We start from the raw sequence: 17,184 nt of genomic DNA, 5'->3' as shown, positions 1-17,184 counted from the left end.
GTTACACATTTGTAACCTTTAACTCTCAATTTTCCTTTCAGCGATGAATGACCTCTTAGGTCCCAGTGCTTGGCCTTCGGCTTAAATTGTATATTCACTTCAGTTCACTTATGCGTCATGGCTATGAAGTATTTCGTGTGGAGAATCTGTGAACCTTGCCCTTTGACCTTAGGAGGTTGGACATTATGAGAACTGTATTATTATGATAGATTTACCATTATAATTATCAACTCTGAAAGTATATCTGTTACAGGGAAATAGCTAAACCAGGCATTTCACGAACTGCCTGAAATTTCAGGGAGATAGCGAAATGCACTTAGGGACATTTGATCCCCCAAGGGGCTAGTACTAAGCATGGCGAAACGAGTCACCTACATTGTTTCGCCGTGTTTAGCACTAGCCCCTGGGGTTTATATGTATTTTGCCGTGTTTAGTACTAGCCCCTGGGGATCAAATGTCCTTAAGTGCATTTCACTATCTGCCTGAAATTTCAGGCAGTTTGTGAAATGCCTGGTTTCACTATCTACCTGTAACATATCTACAAAACAAATTTCCACCAGTAGCTGAAAATCTACAACGACCTTTGACATTCCAGGAGTCAAATTCAGCTGAATTAATTTTCGAGGTGTTACCAATAGGAAAAGTGTACAACAAATATGTAAGTGGTTAAGAATTTCGTAAACTGCTGAAACACATAACCTTGACGTTTAAGGGTCAAACTTGGTAAAAATCGTTATAATTTGTATTAAATTATTTCCATAAATATGCAGATAGGTTATGAAGAAGTCAGCTTGCCAAAATTCTGTGCTGGTCTTCACAGGTGAAAACAGGCACTTCAAATCTTACAACAGATGAAATCTGTGACCTAATGCATGTTTGAGTTATTGTGTAGGTCTACATTGATATATGTATATGTCACAGTAAGACACTGAAACCAGGGATTTCGTGAAATCCCTGAAACGTTTAGGGAATTCATGAAATCACCAATTCACTTAGGGACAATTGATCCCCGAGGGGCTATTACTAAACACGGCCAAACAGTGATTCATCTACTGTTTCATGGTGTTTTGTACAAGCCCCTCAGGGATCAAATGTTTCGCCATGTTAGTACTAGCTCCTTGAGTATCAAATGTCCCTTAGTACAATTGATCACAATTGATTCCCGAGGGCTAGTACTGAATACGGCGAAACAGTGTAGATGATTATTGTTTCACCGTGTTTAGTATTGGCCCCTTGGGATCAAATGTCTCCAAGTGAATTCATATATATATATATATATATATATATATATATATATATATATATATATATATATATATATATATATATATATATACATATATATATATATATATATATATATATATATATATATATATATATATATATATATATATATATATATATATATATATATATATATATATATATATATATTTTATAATATATATATATAAATTTTTAAGGAGCATTGACAACTAAAACCAATTTTATCCTTGAGCTTTATGGACATATCAGACACAAATGTGATATGAATATATGAGGTTGTGTGTCCATTTTCATAACTTATACGTAATTGTTATTTTGAACACTAAGATTATAAGCAGGTAATAAAGATTTCGACTTTAAAAGCAAGTACGCCCACCCTCCTCCTTACACCTTTCAAACCTTTTACTCTCAATTTCCCTTTTAGTGCTGAATGACCTCATAGGTCCCAGCGCTTGGCCTTTTGGCCTAAATTCTATATTCCATTTCCAAATTCAAATTTTACACGAATGCATTTGTAAACAACAGTGAATGTAATCTTTGTTAATTAGCACAACGAATTAATCTTGAATAACCTGGACTCATTTCACAGAAATTGATAACACAAAACTATGATACATTGCAGACATTAAGTTTTCGACCAAATTTCCTAACTGAATTTAAAAGACTTCGTGTTATTCGTAAACAAAAAGGCGTGAAGTATAAGAGGATCATTGCATACAAACAAATGAATATCAAGTAACCGTGATGGATATGACATCAACGTCGCCTCTTCTTGAAATTTCCTGCAAGAACTGGGACTCCTCACTCTGAAATGGACGGCAATTTATAACTTTTTAATAACAACAGAAGTAAAACCATAATTCTACCCAGTTAGGCTAAACGCGAATGCAGTTTTTGGTAGATCAATATCATAATATTTTATCAGAGACCAGAATTATCTCCATATTTTTTTTTCTGAAGCAGAAATGAGGAAGCTCTTTCTTACCAGTAACAGTCGATGTCGACCTCAGTAATGGAAGCTTTCTCCAGTTTAGTGTACCACTGGCGGTGGTTGCAAACGAAGGGTTGGTGGGATAGTCCGTTCTTCATTTTGCGACCGAAGTTGCATTCGATTGACATCCTGTCAAAAAAAAAATAAACGAGCTTTTAAATATATTGATACGCATTCTCTCTCTCTCTCTCTCTCTCTCTCTCTCTACACACACACACACACTCTGTGTGTGTGTGTTAGGAACAATCGTTTGCCGATTGTTCCCTGTCCTTGGTGGGTTGTTGCCTCCTTTGTGTTTGTTTTTCTTGCTGGCGAGTTGACGTATGGTGGATGGTGTCAGACTTCGCCAGTCAGGTCCAGGACAGCAGCGGAGAGCATTTTTTTTTTTTTTTTTTGGACGCGGTGGTTGTCGTCTCGACTCTGTCGTGGGCACCCAGTGCTGGAGAACTGTTCCTGAGGACTTGATGGTTTCCGTGTCGCTCTGTTTAGTTGTCCTGCAGTGTTGGTTTTACGGCTCTTGATTTATTCCTTTATGAAGCTTTTTATTTATTGTTGCTAATGTTATTTATGATATTATGCTGCCTGTGTATTATTATGATTCTTTTGAATTGTTTAACTATGTGAATTTTATTTTGTCTCATGTGTTTGTTTATTGATTTGGTCATTTTAAGTTTTTTTCTCTCCTGGACCAGACTCGCTTGTAAATTTTGTAAACAAGTTAATATTAAGGTCACTTTTTAGTTTTGTTCTGCTCCTCCCGCCTTTATTTGTCCCCTCTTGTCAGTCATTACAGCCCAATTGCTTGTTTGTATTGTATATCTCGAACCTATTGATCTAATATATATATATATATATATATATATATATATATATATATATATATATATATATATATATATAGTGAATATATATAAGAATATATATATATATATATATATATATATATATATATATATATATATATATATATATATGTGTGTGTGTGTGTGTGTGTGTGTGTGTGGCTTTCAGGTTTAGCTCATAAGATTTCTCGAAATACTGCCACGAATATTTTATTACGTTTTATTAAGTATTATTCACTTTAAATGAAAAGCATGATACATTTAAAATGGTTATTATTTAATGTTGAAAACTATTAGGTCAAATATATACTCGTCAATAGTACTATACGATCAACTTTGTCGTTACGTGCTCAGTCAGTGAGGTCAGGTTTAGATCTGCTTAACCATTGGAATAGGCAAAGGCTGTTCTTCTTTCTCTAAAAATGAATGTTTAAGTTAACTACAGCCAGCTGCATGTCAGGAGCCTTTAACAAGTTAGGCCTATAATCTGTATGTGGGGTCGATGAGGGAAAGGCTGTTATCCCTGGTTAAAAACGCGAGCTCGCGGGCGCGCACAAAGAGTGGTGTCACAATCTTACGTCCGGGTGATTTGCCTGACAGTTTGGCTTCAGTCGTTTGACAGTTTGTGTCAGCCAGTTAGCAAAAGAACATTTATTTTCATTCTTGGTGCTTCCACTGGATGTCAGTTGAAAACTTGAGCTCTCTTTGAGCACTTGGAAATGAAGCGCCTGTTTTACGGTTGAAGTGACACGCACAAGTTTATCTTGAAAACAAAGCATGTGAGGGTAGACTTCAGTTATGGAATCCTGAAGGGGAAAGAGAATGGAAGAAACAATTTCAATGGTCAAAAGAGAGGTAAGTTCTGTTCACTTTCATATACCGGTTTTGTTAAAAAAAATTATGAAACTTGCTTCTTTTTGTATCGTCCAAAGTCTTAGACTTAACTTACTTTGAATGTTGTAATTTGCCAAGCAGTATTAAACATTACCCCAATTTTTGCATTGGTATAATTCGCAAACTGTTCAGATTATCTGTATGTCACGATACAGTTTATAGGCCTAACTTGTCAAAGGCTCTTGGCATTTTTAGGGATTAGGCTACTTGTTCTTTGAAGCATTCCATATGGGAAATCTTAAATCGCTGCATTCCTAAATGAAATCGAGAAGATATTAATTTCAATGGGTTTAGGTATTATGAACAATGTTTAAATAACACATTTTTTTCCTTTAAATGATAACTTTTCTTTCCTAAGAGTCCTTGTGGTTGATTTCGGCGTAGTATTGATTTTCAAAAAGAATTGATTTACGTGGCTGTATTTTTGTTTTTCTGACAGAAATTATTAGCATAATTATGTGGATGTAAAGGGGTTGTATTTTGTGCATGCAGAGAAAACTGACACGCCTAGGCCTATACGAACAAAATATTGATATTAACAAGTGTGTAACAATAATGACAGTTATTTGCAAATAAAACATTATTTTTGATCAGTTATCTTAAGTATTGTAGTAGTTTCAGTTTAAGAACATGCAAAGATTTCATTATCAAATGTACAGTATTTTAAAATCAATCGGTTGCGCCATGCAACCCTTAGCCCCCGTCATCCCGTCATTTTTAATGACCACGCCCACAAGTTGATATCGGTGGATGCGTTTAGTTATTTTATTTATTTTTTCCAACAGTCAAAGTGGAACATTATCAAACAGAACACTATTTAAAAGTTTATTTCAGTATTAAATATTTAATAATTTTATGAGCGCGTTTTTCTCTATTTTTTTATTTTAAAAACATAATTTTAACTCTTTAAATCTTGGGTTGATAAAGATGGTCTATGTCGAACGCATCACCCTGCTTGAACGAAAGTCTTAGAAATGTTTCGTCAGTTTTTTCCGTGAATTCAGCCATGCGCAATATTCTCGTACAGTTTTGATATAGGTTGTATACATCATTATTATGAAACATATTCCAGCCTTATTTTATAAAATGCATAGGTTTTGGTATTCAAAGGATTAAAGTAAACATATAATGTTAACTCGTCAATAATGACTTTCGAATGAAAACTTCTGAAATCATGCACTACTTACCTTAGTACCGGTTTAGTACTAATAAAGTGCAATGAGGCCGTTATTTATGTTTCACATAGTCAAAAGACGTGTCCTGTCTATTTCTACTCCGTTTTAAATTTATATGAAAGACTTTGTCGTTGGTTAAGCACATTTTTAAAGAAACTTAGTTTGAAATAAGATTATGGTGATGACTGTGGTGCTGAGTGCCTGATATACTATAACTAGTAATATTTTCCTAATGGTTTCAATGAGAGGTTTGTTAATGTCATTTTTATAGACAGTTTTTATTCTACATACGTTGAATATCATAAGCTTTACCTGAGTTACTGTGTTTGTCAATTACCCTGGAACTGTATTTGCATTCTGTATTTTCCAGAAGACATATTAGTAAAATGAAATGCCATGAAAACGCTCAAGTTTTAGCCTTTACTCCAACATATAACGTAACTGTAAGTTATTTTATACCAAAGCTCATGAAGTTTCACTGACAAGGTTGGATATTAAATTGCTGCCTTTTATAGCAAAAGACCTATTTCACTCTGGGTCATCATCTTCGCTATTAGTAATGTTAAATGCTATTCTAAAACATTCGTTTGAACAAATTCATTCGTTGTTGGTCTACCAGTGAACAAATATATTCACTGTAGTCTACCAATTCTTCCTAGGAATGTTGATTCAAAGGAGGCCTGAGACACCTGCTGTCCCATAGAAAAGCTTTGTATCCTAAAAGCTATATTGTAGCTGGAAACCTGTTGTTTGGATAATTATCGAATATCCTAAAAGGTGTTTGTTTTTGTAGCTTGAAGCCTACTGTATTGATGATTATTACCAAATTCGGAACTACTGTATATCACAAATTTTTCAAAAGTCAATTGTTCATGCAAGCAGCTGGAATGACTATTATGGTGCCTTATGGTGCCTATATCTTTCGGTTTTATTGGAATACGAGAAGTGGATCAGAATATGAATTGAATCAGTATCAATGTTCAGCCTAATGAAAGTTACACAAACTCTATTACAAAAGATACAAGTATCGACCGTGCAACTATGGAATCAGTAACAGTGAACAGAGTCTATACCTCACCTTGTCAGTTCAGTGTCAGCGCCAATGGAAGCCTGCTTAGGAAACTCATTAGGAATGGCACATCGATGTTGCTGACACAAAAGACCCGAGTAACCGAGGGAGCAATTGCACACACCCTGTATGATACAGGTACCTCCATTTTGGCAGGGAGGATCGCACTCGTGAATTGCTGGCTCACACTTATCTGGTGCCACGCACATGGTATCATCTGGGCATCCATTTCCACAAGAGGCTGAAAGTAAATTAAAAGTAATTAGTTTTTTTAGTTATTTTGATAAGTATGTTGTTTGTGTCATCACCAGGGATCAGTTACTAATAATATTATTCAGAAGATGAACCCTATTCATATGAAACAAACCCAACGCAGGGGCCATTAACTTTACATTCAAGCTTCCAAAGAATATGGTTTTCATCTGAATGAAGTAACAGAAGGTAACAGGAAATAGAGAAAGGAGAGAAAAATTTAAATTAAATCAAATAAACAGATAAAAATGTGATTACATGACAAATTACAAGAAGACCTACTTTAAGGTCGTAGTGTTCGATGTTAGACTAGGCTCACTGTTTAGGAAAGATAGAATAAGCCTACTCACGGAGGCAAGGCGGAAGTGATTCTTGCCAGGGCAGGCCATCGTAGGTCATGGTTCTGGTGCTGGCGTCACAGTTCAGGTACAGTTTTCGACTGCCCTGCATTGTGTAGCCTCTGAAGCACTGTACTCGACATCCACTGAAATCAAAGATTTTAAAATTAACATCATTATTTGTTGTGTCACCTGATAAAATGATTAAATTTCATATTAGGATGATTAAGTAAGCGTCTAACACACGAAAAGGAACATAGCTGTTAACATGAGTCTATGCTGAAACATGCAACAGTAGATGGGGTTAATGTGATAAGAATGACTGGAAGATTGTCAGCGATATAATGGAGGGGATTTTATAGGCTGAAATATGGAGAGATACCTGTTTTCAACCGGATTAAGAGTGAAATGTTGTGGTACTGCATCAGTAGTGAACTGTAGTAACTAACCAGAATATGAAAGATATATTTGGCTGAGGGATAACATCAGAATAAACAGGTTACAATAAGAACTGTCCTTTTGTAAAAGAAAGAAATGACAGAGGTCGCTAATGATTTTAAGAACATAACAGCACTTAGTGTCCTGGGTGGATTTATTGTAAGATTTTGATTGGGAAACTAAGACATATAGCAGAAGGAATTGTTGGAGAGCGACGTGGATTAGGACAATGGGGAGGGCGTGTGGATCAAGTGTTTGTTATGAAACAATTCTTGTTGCTGTGAAGAGATCTTGAATAAATATGACGTATAAAATAATTTTGCCGAGAGTGATAAGTTGGGCGGGAGTGAGTGTGAACCTAAAATATGAAAGATATACTTGGCTGATGGAAAAGTATATTTGGCTGAGGGGAAAACATAAAAAAAAGCATGTTATAGGAAGAACTGTCCTGTGTAAAAGAGAGGAATGATGGAGGTAACTAATAATTTTAGACCTAAAAGTGGGTAGGAGAAAAGGGTGAGTTTTATGACTGGGATGATGACAGAGGCTTTGGGTTTATATATGAAGTAGCCGAAGAGGATTTGTAAGTAAAGGAAAAAGGAAACCTGCCCAAATGGTGCTTAGGAGGCTCACCTGTAAAGAAAACTTAATGATTGTAATTACCTGTACTGGCTGCACACCACCTCCGCGTTCTCAACGGCGTCAGGGGCTGGGTAGACACATTCTGTTGAAATGAGAGATATTTTTTGAAGATATTTTTTGTACTTTTTCCGTGTCAGTCTATTGAACTCATTCAGTGACGTCATAAAACAATCTCCTAACGAACTCTTAATAAACAGAGCTGTTTTCGACTGTGTGTGTGTGTGTGTGTGTGTGTGTGTGTGTGGACTCATAACTGACGTTCGCTAACTACAAATAAGCCTACATATAAGAACATAAAGATATTTGTACTGAAAAGAGTGGTTAATGGTATCATCAGATATCGCACTGTTTTTGGAAAAATTGATAAAATAAATGCACATTTTAATCATTCCTTCATAAGTCTAGAATTTGAGGAAAAGTAGTAATACCAATTCAGGAGTTTTCTTCATTAGTTTATGTATAAAAGGAGACTCCATTAAAACAAAAAATTAGACCCGTGTATTTTTATGGATGTGTGGCAGCTGACATATATAGTACTGCCATGAAGATTTAAAAAGTAAATAAGCATTTCAATAATTCATAAGTCTAGAACTTGAGTATTATGAGTTCAGATGTTTTTTCATTAGTTTACGTATAAAAAGAATCTGTACATGCAGGGTCTGTTTCATTTTCATAATGATATAGACCCTGAAAATAATGAAATAGACCCCGTATGCTTATGAATGAATGACAGCTGACGTAGTACTATCATGGAAATTAAGGCATGCACTCACTTTGTCCATCGAAAGCTGAACCCTGGATGTTTAGGCTCGATTTGTCATAGAACGCGTCCTGTCCGGAATTAAACTGACGAAGGTGATGAATTCTGAAAGAAACAATTGGAAAAATCGGGGAATGTGTGGCAATAATATATCGAAGATTTAGACTTATGGATGAGGAACATTCAAGTTAGGCCTAATGAATAACCACAGCTAACTGGGGACGTTCTTTCTTAATCCATTTTATAATGGGTTTTTCATAATTTTTAATAGCTGCATGACATGGAGGGGTAATATCTTCACAATGTAATTATTATGGGTTGTTCACCACGAAGATGAAACAAGAGCTCGTGCTGTTATTAGGCCAGCTAAATATAAAACAACATTATCACGAATATAGCATATCGGAACAGCATTAGAGAAGCGTGAAAATGGAAGAATTAATTACCTAAACCGCTGACAGTTTCAGAAACAGAGTTTATGATTGGGTTTATAGGCCTACCATTCATCATATCAGATGTGCTTGCGTGTTCTATCTTTTTTACCTATCACTTTCCCCAGCCAGTGGGCAACTGGTTCTGTTCCATCTAATCTGATCTAAGCTAACAGGGAAAACAAAAGAAAGGTCTTGACAGCCAAAAGAGTAAAATTTGTGAGTATGAAGGAAATGAATATGCTCAAAAGCCATGTTTTCCGAAAGCATCTTTTCCAGTAGACGTAGTCGGGAAATATGTGATGAATACGTCATTAAATTGTTTGTCACCAAGCTCTAAAATCCGTTGTTTGTGCATGACAGCGACACGCACGCACAAGTTGTAAAAAAAAATGTCTGAAATCATTACGGGAGGGGAATGTAGCCCGGTTGCTCCATCCAACCCACACGTGACGTCATGTAATAAAGCTGCCACTCTTGCCCGAAAGGAGAAAGAATCCCACATAGGTGACGAGCTCAGTGCGCATTCTGGAATTCGATTCCTGACGTCAGTCTGTGTAATGTGAGAGAGAGAGAGAGAGAGAGAGAGAGAGAGAGAGAGAGAGAGAGAGAGAGAGAGAGAGAGAGCATAAAAGATAGTACAGTGTTATATGTAAGTTTAATATTTCTTAGTCCAATAACACCCGATGTCTCCCCTAGTCTCATTACAATTCGATACAAAACTGTTTGATAAACGAAGGGGGAATTTAAAATCAGATAGGTAGAATTAACAGGAAAAAACATGGAAATTACCTACACTTAATGTTTCCACAAAAAGCGGACAAATAAATTAATAAAAAAAAAAATTACCGAAAGAAATCTGTTACAAAGTGCAAAAGGTGACATCGACATTAGTGTGCTGCCTAGGAAATAAAAAGTAAACGCTGTAAAATGAATATTTAAAATAGTTCATTACTGGAACGAGTAGTTTTAGCATTTTAAAATTTATTTTGAAAATACATTGAAGTATCCTGCAGTTATTCGAAGTGGTTTTATACCAAATTAACTCACATGGGTTGACAATAACTCCGGGACTCTTTTGGTACGAAAAAACAAACACTAATCAAGAGTTTAACGTGTGTGATTTATTCGTAAATGGAAATCCATAATTATGGCATAACATCACGTTAATTTAACTTTAGTATGTTATAAATATGAAATTCCTGTTCGAGTGGATCATTACAATTTTAGTCTGTAAGTATGAGAAAGATTTTGAGCAGATGACGGTTTAATCAGAAGAAATGGTATCACGAGAGATTCTTACGCTGCCAAATTTTTCCCTAAGCAATCATAAGAACAAGAAGGAGGAGGAGTAATAATAATAATAATAATAATAATAATAATAATAATACAGTTGCCATTTCAACGCGTTTCACGCTAGATCTAGCGCGTTTCTGGACAGTCTAGCGCGTTTTTTTCCTATCTGGCGCGGCCGCGTTTTTGACGCCTTTTAGACAAATAGCCTATAGGAGTAGGAGGAGAAGAAAAAAGGAGGAGAGGAGGAGAAGAAGAAGAAGAAGAAGAAGAAGAAGGACGAGAAGGAGGAGGAGGAGGAGGACGGGAAGAATAAAAAGGAGGAGGAGGAGGACGGGAAGAAGAAGAAGCAAAAGCAGAAGCAGAAGAAGAAGAAGTTAGCTTACCGTGATGACCGCTGACTCCATACTTGAGCCGTTGCAAAGGCCGAAAACACCACAAGCAACGGGAACAACACTTTAGCCATGGCACAGGGGAAGCCAAGAAGCTATCCTAGCCACTGTCAGCAGGTATCTGCTGGTTTTAATCAGCAGATGCGTTATGGCCCCGGCGGGCTTTTGACGGGTGAAATCTAGAAACGCATCCTGTGAATTATTGGTTATTGATAGAAGTTGCTGGCTGTTCCCCAGTACAACTTGTGAAGGAGTGGCTGTATTTTTATGTACGAATACTTGTTAAATTGAGATTTTCAACCTTTTATCCTTTCTCTTGATTAATTCATTTTTACTTATACGCAAACACATACACGTTCATATATATATATATATATATATATATATATATATATATATATATATATATATATATATATATATATACACACAGTATATATATATGTGTATGTATACATATATATATAATATATATATATATATATATATATATATATATATATATATATATATATATATATATATATATATATATATATATATATATATATTTATTATTTATTATTATTTCAATAGATGAAATCTATTCTCATGGAACAAGCGCACCAAAGGGGCCATTGACTTGAAATTCAAGCTTCCAAAGAATGTTGGTTTCAACCTCCCACTGCAGACCCCACACTGCAGCGGTAACTGATCATGATACAGAGCCAGTGATTTTTCATCGCCCTGGGCGAGACTTGAACCCACGACATCATCTGAGTGGCATGCCATGACACTAACCACTATACCAGAGAGAGATATATATATATATATATATATATATATATATATATATATATATATATATATATTATATATATATATATATATATATATATATATATATATATATATATATATATATATATATATATATATATATATATATATATATCACACATTACCACAGGTGAAAAATAAGAGATGGGGTGTAGGTCCTGACTGGTTTCAACTTTATTTCCAAGCCATTGACGAAGGACTGATACAGAGTATTAGAAGTCACAAATATTATTTTTCACCTGTGGTAATGTGTGATAAATGAATCACGTGCAAAAGTGATTATAATCATATATATATATATATATATATATATATATATATATATATATATATATATATATATATATATATATATATATATATACAGTGCATATATATGTATGTATATATATATATATATATATATATATATATATGTATGTATGTATATATGTATGTATATATATATATATATATATATATATATATATATATATATATATATATCACCATGTATCAAGATAGTTCACATGTGTAGCTGATGGTGTTCAACACTGTCTATTAGACAGGGTAATGGAAAGTTTACTTGTGTCTCCTGAGTCATTTTAGAAGCTACATATACCTCCCTTTCGCTAAGCGGTAGACAATCAACCATAATCTTGAACAATATTCTTAAGCCTCTTGGGTTAAAATTCCCTTCATTTAGGGTACTCAGAAGCTCTTTCCTACTCTTAGTTTTCTGTAAAAGAAAACTATTGTGCCGGTTTTGTCTGTCCGTCCGCACTTTATTCTGTCCGCACTTTTTCCTGTCCGCACTTTTTCTTTCCGCACTTTTTCTGTCGACACTTTTCTGTCCGCACTTTTCTGTCCACCCTCAGATCTTACAAACTGCTGAGGCTAGAGGGCTGCAAATTGGTATGTTGAGCACCCACCCTCCAATCATCAAACATACCTAATCGCAGCCCTCTAGCACTAGCAGTTTTTTTATAAATTTTATTTAGGGTTAAAGTTAGCCATAAGCATGCTTCTGGAACCGATATAGGATAGGCCATCACCTGGCCGTGCTTAAAGTTTCATGGGCCGCGGCTCATACAGCATTATACCGAGACCACCGAAAGATTGATCTATTTTCGGTGGCCTTGATTATATGCTTAGTGGCTGTACAGAAAACTCGATTGCGCCGAAGAAACGTCGATGCATTTTTTTACTTGTTTTATTATATTCTAAGTTTTATAGGGGCCTAAGAGCGATGGGGTTGCTAAGAACTCGGTGCATTTCATTATTTCGTCTCTGTAAATAGTACTATTATCTGTAATGAACTGTGCAGTACTTTGGCTTACCTAAGCGGTTCTGGTACCACTCTAATTCTCCTTCCCGTAGGGAGGTAGGGCTATCAGTGCACCACATGCAGTGCACTGTAGGCGTTACTTAAAGTTCTTTGTGTCGTCCCTTTGGTCCCTGGCTGCAGCCCCTTTCATTCCTTTTACTGTACCCCCATTCATATACTCTTTTTTTCCATCTTGCTTTCCACCCTCTGCTAACAAGTGACTCATAATGCAACCGCGAGATTATCCTCCTCTTACACCTTTCAAACCTTTTTACTGTCAATTTCCGTTTCAGCGCTGAATGATCTCATGGGTCCCAGCGCTTGGCCTTTGGCCTAAATTCTATATTCTGTTCTATTCTCCCATTCTCCCATTCTCCCTGTTTTTGTTGATGTCTCTGGCCATAAGACTAAAACCTTGAGACTATGTGTTACATGAGACTAAAAACTTGTGACTACGTGCAACCAACATTCTACAAATGCTTTTCAGTTTGTCTAACGCTTAGAGACAACATACTGTACAGGTAAATGGCTTACTTCGCGCTTCTGAAATCTCGTGGTATTTCATTTTTAGTTTCATCAAATATGGATGAAAATATTCCATAGCGGAATAGTATGGCCGTAAGAACTGACAGCCCTTAAACAAGGGTTAAGAACCTCACGGGGCATTCTTCGATTCTGATTGAGTTTTGCTGCTTTTATTTTTACGTAATTATTTACAGCATAAGCTATCTTTCATCATAGGAATGTATACTTAATAAGCTTCTATAGAAGTTTAATCAGCTGACTTATTGTTCTTACTGTTGCTGTTGCTTAATTCTTTATATAATTGTTAGCATAGTTATCCAAAACGTTGTTAAACTCAGATATTTGTCAGTGATCATCTACTGTAGACTTCTCTAGATTTTGGGGATACTCGATCTACAGAGTCTAGGTTAAGAAGCCTACTCATTTGGGGATACTGCTCTTCACTTATCAAGTAGCAAACCATCTCGATAAAATCGTGGTACAAACATGCCTAGGTCTTCTATATTGTCTGATTATTCTCTCACATTTATATGCCTTTTTTGCCTTTCATTCTGAAAAATGTGCCCCAAAGAAAAGTCAAAAGGTCCCTTCTGAAAACTATTTCAAAGACGGTGTAATTCGCAACCCCCCCCCCCGCCCCCACTTTTTTTTATTTGTTCATGTGATGCACTTCAGCCTTTTAATCTACAACTTATTTGTGTGGAAAATGTTAAATTATCTTTTGAGAGAAGAAAATTATTGATTTATGACTTTTTAGACTTTTCCCCCTTTCGTATCCGAACTCCAAAGCACCTCCAGTGTTCGAGGTTACTTAGAGTTCGTAGACATTCAACCATTCAAAATAGACTGTCATTTCTTATCACTTATTAAGAGAGAGAGAGAGAGAGAGAGAGAGAGAGAGAGAGAGAGAGAGAGAGAGAGAGAGAGAGAGAGACGCTATGCTAATCTCGTTTTCACACCTGGTATACCAAAGTACAAATCTATAATTCGTAGTTTAAAACGAAGCCGAGATAAGAGACACCTGCAAAGATTACATGGCAAGGTGATTTACTCAAGCATCCGGACTACATTAGATATTGGAAACACACTCTCTCTCTCTCTCTCTCTCTCTCTCTCTCTCTCTCTCTCTCTCTCTCTCTCTCATTTGGTGCGTCTCGAAATCGTCATTTATATTTATATTTATTTTTCAGAGACTTTGGTTTACATGCCATATTATTTACCGATAAGATTCCAGTGTTATTCCGTTTATCAGTTATTAACTGTTCCACACTTTCTTTCATATTGTTCTAAATTTATCTTTCTATTTCATTAATGTTTGATTTCCACAGATTTCTGTTTTTCTTATTTTGACTGTATTTGTCGCACATTCCAATATTAAATTATTTATTGTTTTTCTTCTTTAAATACGTATGCGTAAAACTGGTCAATTTCTTGCGTTATTTCTTGTACAGTTTCCGTTGTCCCCTTTGTGTGTGTGTGTGTGTGTGTGTGTGTGAACGAGGAATTAGATGAAATGAAAGATCATATCTTACTTTACAATCTATAAACAATCCTAAATGAACTTTTTAGTTTATCGTAAGCTATTGTGACGTAAATTATGACAGTCAATGTTATACAATAACTTTTACAGTATCTATTATAACGACTCATTGGTCTATGTTTAGCTTAATGATATCCTGAATCTGTAATTGTTCACTATAGAGAGAGAGAGAGAGAGAGAGAGAGAGAGAGAGAGAGAGAGAGAGAGAGAGAGAGAGAGACGCCTTTAGTCTACCTTGATAGGACACAGCCTAACAAACACGGAAACAATAGGCCTAAGTGGGTTTTACCTAACCGTGGGCAGGTCTTTGTTATAATCAGACCATTATTCTTACAGGATAATGAGTCTTACGTGATTCTTTCTCTCTCTCTCTCTCTCTCTCTCTCTCTCTCTCTCTCTCTCTCTCTCTCTCTCTCTCTCTCTCTCATTATATATATACTGTATATATATATATATATATATATATATATATATATATATATATATATATATATATATATATATATATATATATATATATATATAGAGAGAGAGAGAGAGAGAGAGAGAGAGAGAGAGAGAGAGAGAGAGAGAGCATCGCCATGAGACTAGAGCAAAGACAGGGAGTAATTTGAGTGCTTACAGAACTCTCTCTCTCTCTCTCTCTCTCTCTCTCTCTCTCTCTCTCTCTCTCTCTCTCTCTCTCTCTCTCTCTCTCTCGTATAGCATGTTGTATAAGCATTTTTTTAGGAAATGTGAAATAAAATATATCTTATTAGATCGTTCAGTCTTAGTACAATAAAATTTTGACAATATCAGATAAAACTTTTATTGTAGGATTTTTATAGGCCTAAAATGTTAATAAGTTCATTTGTCTTGTATCAATAGCCTCACTGGACAAAACTATTTATTTTGATTAACAAGGAAAAGAGGGTTTACTCTGTAAAAAAGCGAGGCTTTGGACTAATTTACCCAGGTCTTATTGATGATAGTTAAACAAGTAAAAAATGCGCCGAAGTTTCTTCAGGGCAGTCGAATTTTCTGTACAGCATATAATCAAGGCTACCGAAAATAGATATATCTTTCGGTGGTCGCGGTATAATGCTGTATGAGCCGTGGCCCATGAAACTTTAACCACGGCTCGGTGGTGGCCCATCCTATATCGTTGCCAGATGTACGATTAGAGCTAACTTTAACATTAAATAAAATAAAAACTACTGAGGCTATAGGGCTGCAGTTTGGTATGTTTGATGATTAGAGGGTGGATCAACATACCAATTTGCAGCCCTCCAGCGGACAGAAAGCGCGCGGACGGACAGAAAAAGACGGCACAATAGTTTTCTTTTATAGAAAGCTAAAAGTCAATAGTTTTTCTTTTATGTCCGTCAATTGATAAAGAAATTTGTTTCTAAAAGGCACGATACTTAATCCGCTAAATTAGAAATCTTACGCAGGTGTCATTATAGACTTTGACTAATGTCCGTCATTTGATAAAAATTGTAAAACGATTATTATGACAAAATGATGCATTGATTTATTATTTGTTTCTAAACAGCAGCGATGACAGTCTTATTAAAATATGCCTGGATTTGTGTTTATTTTCTTGCCAGTTTGTTTCTCAGTCTATCCGCTAGATGCATCTGACAGTAACTGGGAGATCTCTATGAAATCTTACGTAAAGGATGAGCTCTGAGCCAAGGAATAGTTGATTATAGACTTTCTGGAAGACTCGAATGTTAATCTATGAGTTCATTTCTCTTTCAGTGTCTTCAGTAACAAATTGTCAAAGCAACACAGAGAAAATATTATCAAAATGATGCTGAATTCGTAACGTGCGGACGTAAATTTTTTCTTTTTTTTTCAAAATTCACCATAAATCGCAATATTGTCCATCCACAAAATGAGACTAAAAGAGACTAAAATAGAATAATTTTTGACAGAAATCAATGGCTCTTCACGGAAGGATGGGGTATAGGCCTAAGAAGTGTTGGGGCTATAGGCCTACAAAGTGTCGATTAGATCTCGAGATATATACAAATATTCATTCGAATTTTCACTCTAGATTCTTTACATTAGTTGGTTAAGTTGATTAAGTTATCTAAAAATATTTATGGTAGATTTTAATGAAATTCCATCGAGAATTGTGTTTTGGAATACGGAAACTTAGGCCTAGTCTAAAATTTTGAAGAGAATCCACGTTGTTTTTCCTTTCTTCTCTAAAATTTATAA

The 17,184-nt window shown here is 35.4% G+C and overlaps 2 protein-coding genes across 2 annotated transcripts in view; one reads left to right on the top strand and one right to left on the bottom strand.

Moving 5' to 3' along the window:
* Positions 1 to 1,488: 1,488 nt before the first annotated feature.
* LOC136835773 (uncharacterized) lies at positions 1,489 to 11,041 on the bottom strand. The gene is made up of 7 exons (XM_067099634.1): positions 10,781 to 11,041; positions 8,684 to 8,775; positions 7,932 to 7,992; positions 6,843 to 6,976; positions 6,250 to 6,481; positions 2,255 to 2,389; positions 1,489 to 2,075 (listed from the first exon to the last, which is right to left on the bottom strand). Coding segments are annotated over exons 1-7 (735 nt in total). The 5' UTR covers positions 10,861 to 11,041; the 3' UTR covers positions 1,489 to 2,074.
* LOC136835756 (neurogenic locus notch homolog protein 1-like) overlaps positions 3,910 to 17,184 on the top strand; it is a 22,386-nt gene continuing 9,111 nt past the window's right edge. Inside the window, exon 1 of the mRNA XM_067099619.1 lies at positions 3,910 to 3,957. Coding sequence (XP_066955720.1) covers positions 3,925 to 3,957 — 33 coding nt within the window. The 5' untranslated portion in view covers positions 3,910 to 3,924. The remainder of the gene's footprint in view (positions 3,958 to 17,184) is intronic.

This window comes from Macrobrachium rosenbergii, chromosome 4 (assembly GCF_040412425.1).
Source record: "Macrobrachium rosenbergii isolate ZJJX-2024 chromosome 4, ASM4041242v1, whole genome shotgun sequence".
NCBI classification, from domain to species: domain Eukaryota; kingdom Metazoa; phylum Arthropoda; class Malacostraca; order Decapoda; family Palaemonidae; genus Macrobrachium; species Macrobrachium rosenbergii.
The sequence above is the reverse complement of the archived record's forward strand: the minus strand, read 5'-3'. Positions and strand labels throughout refer to the sequence as shown.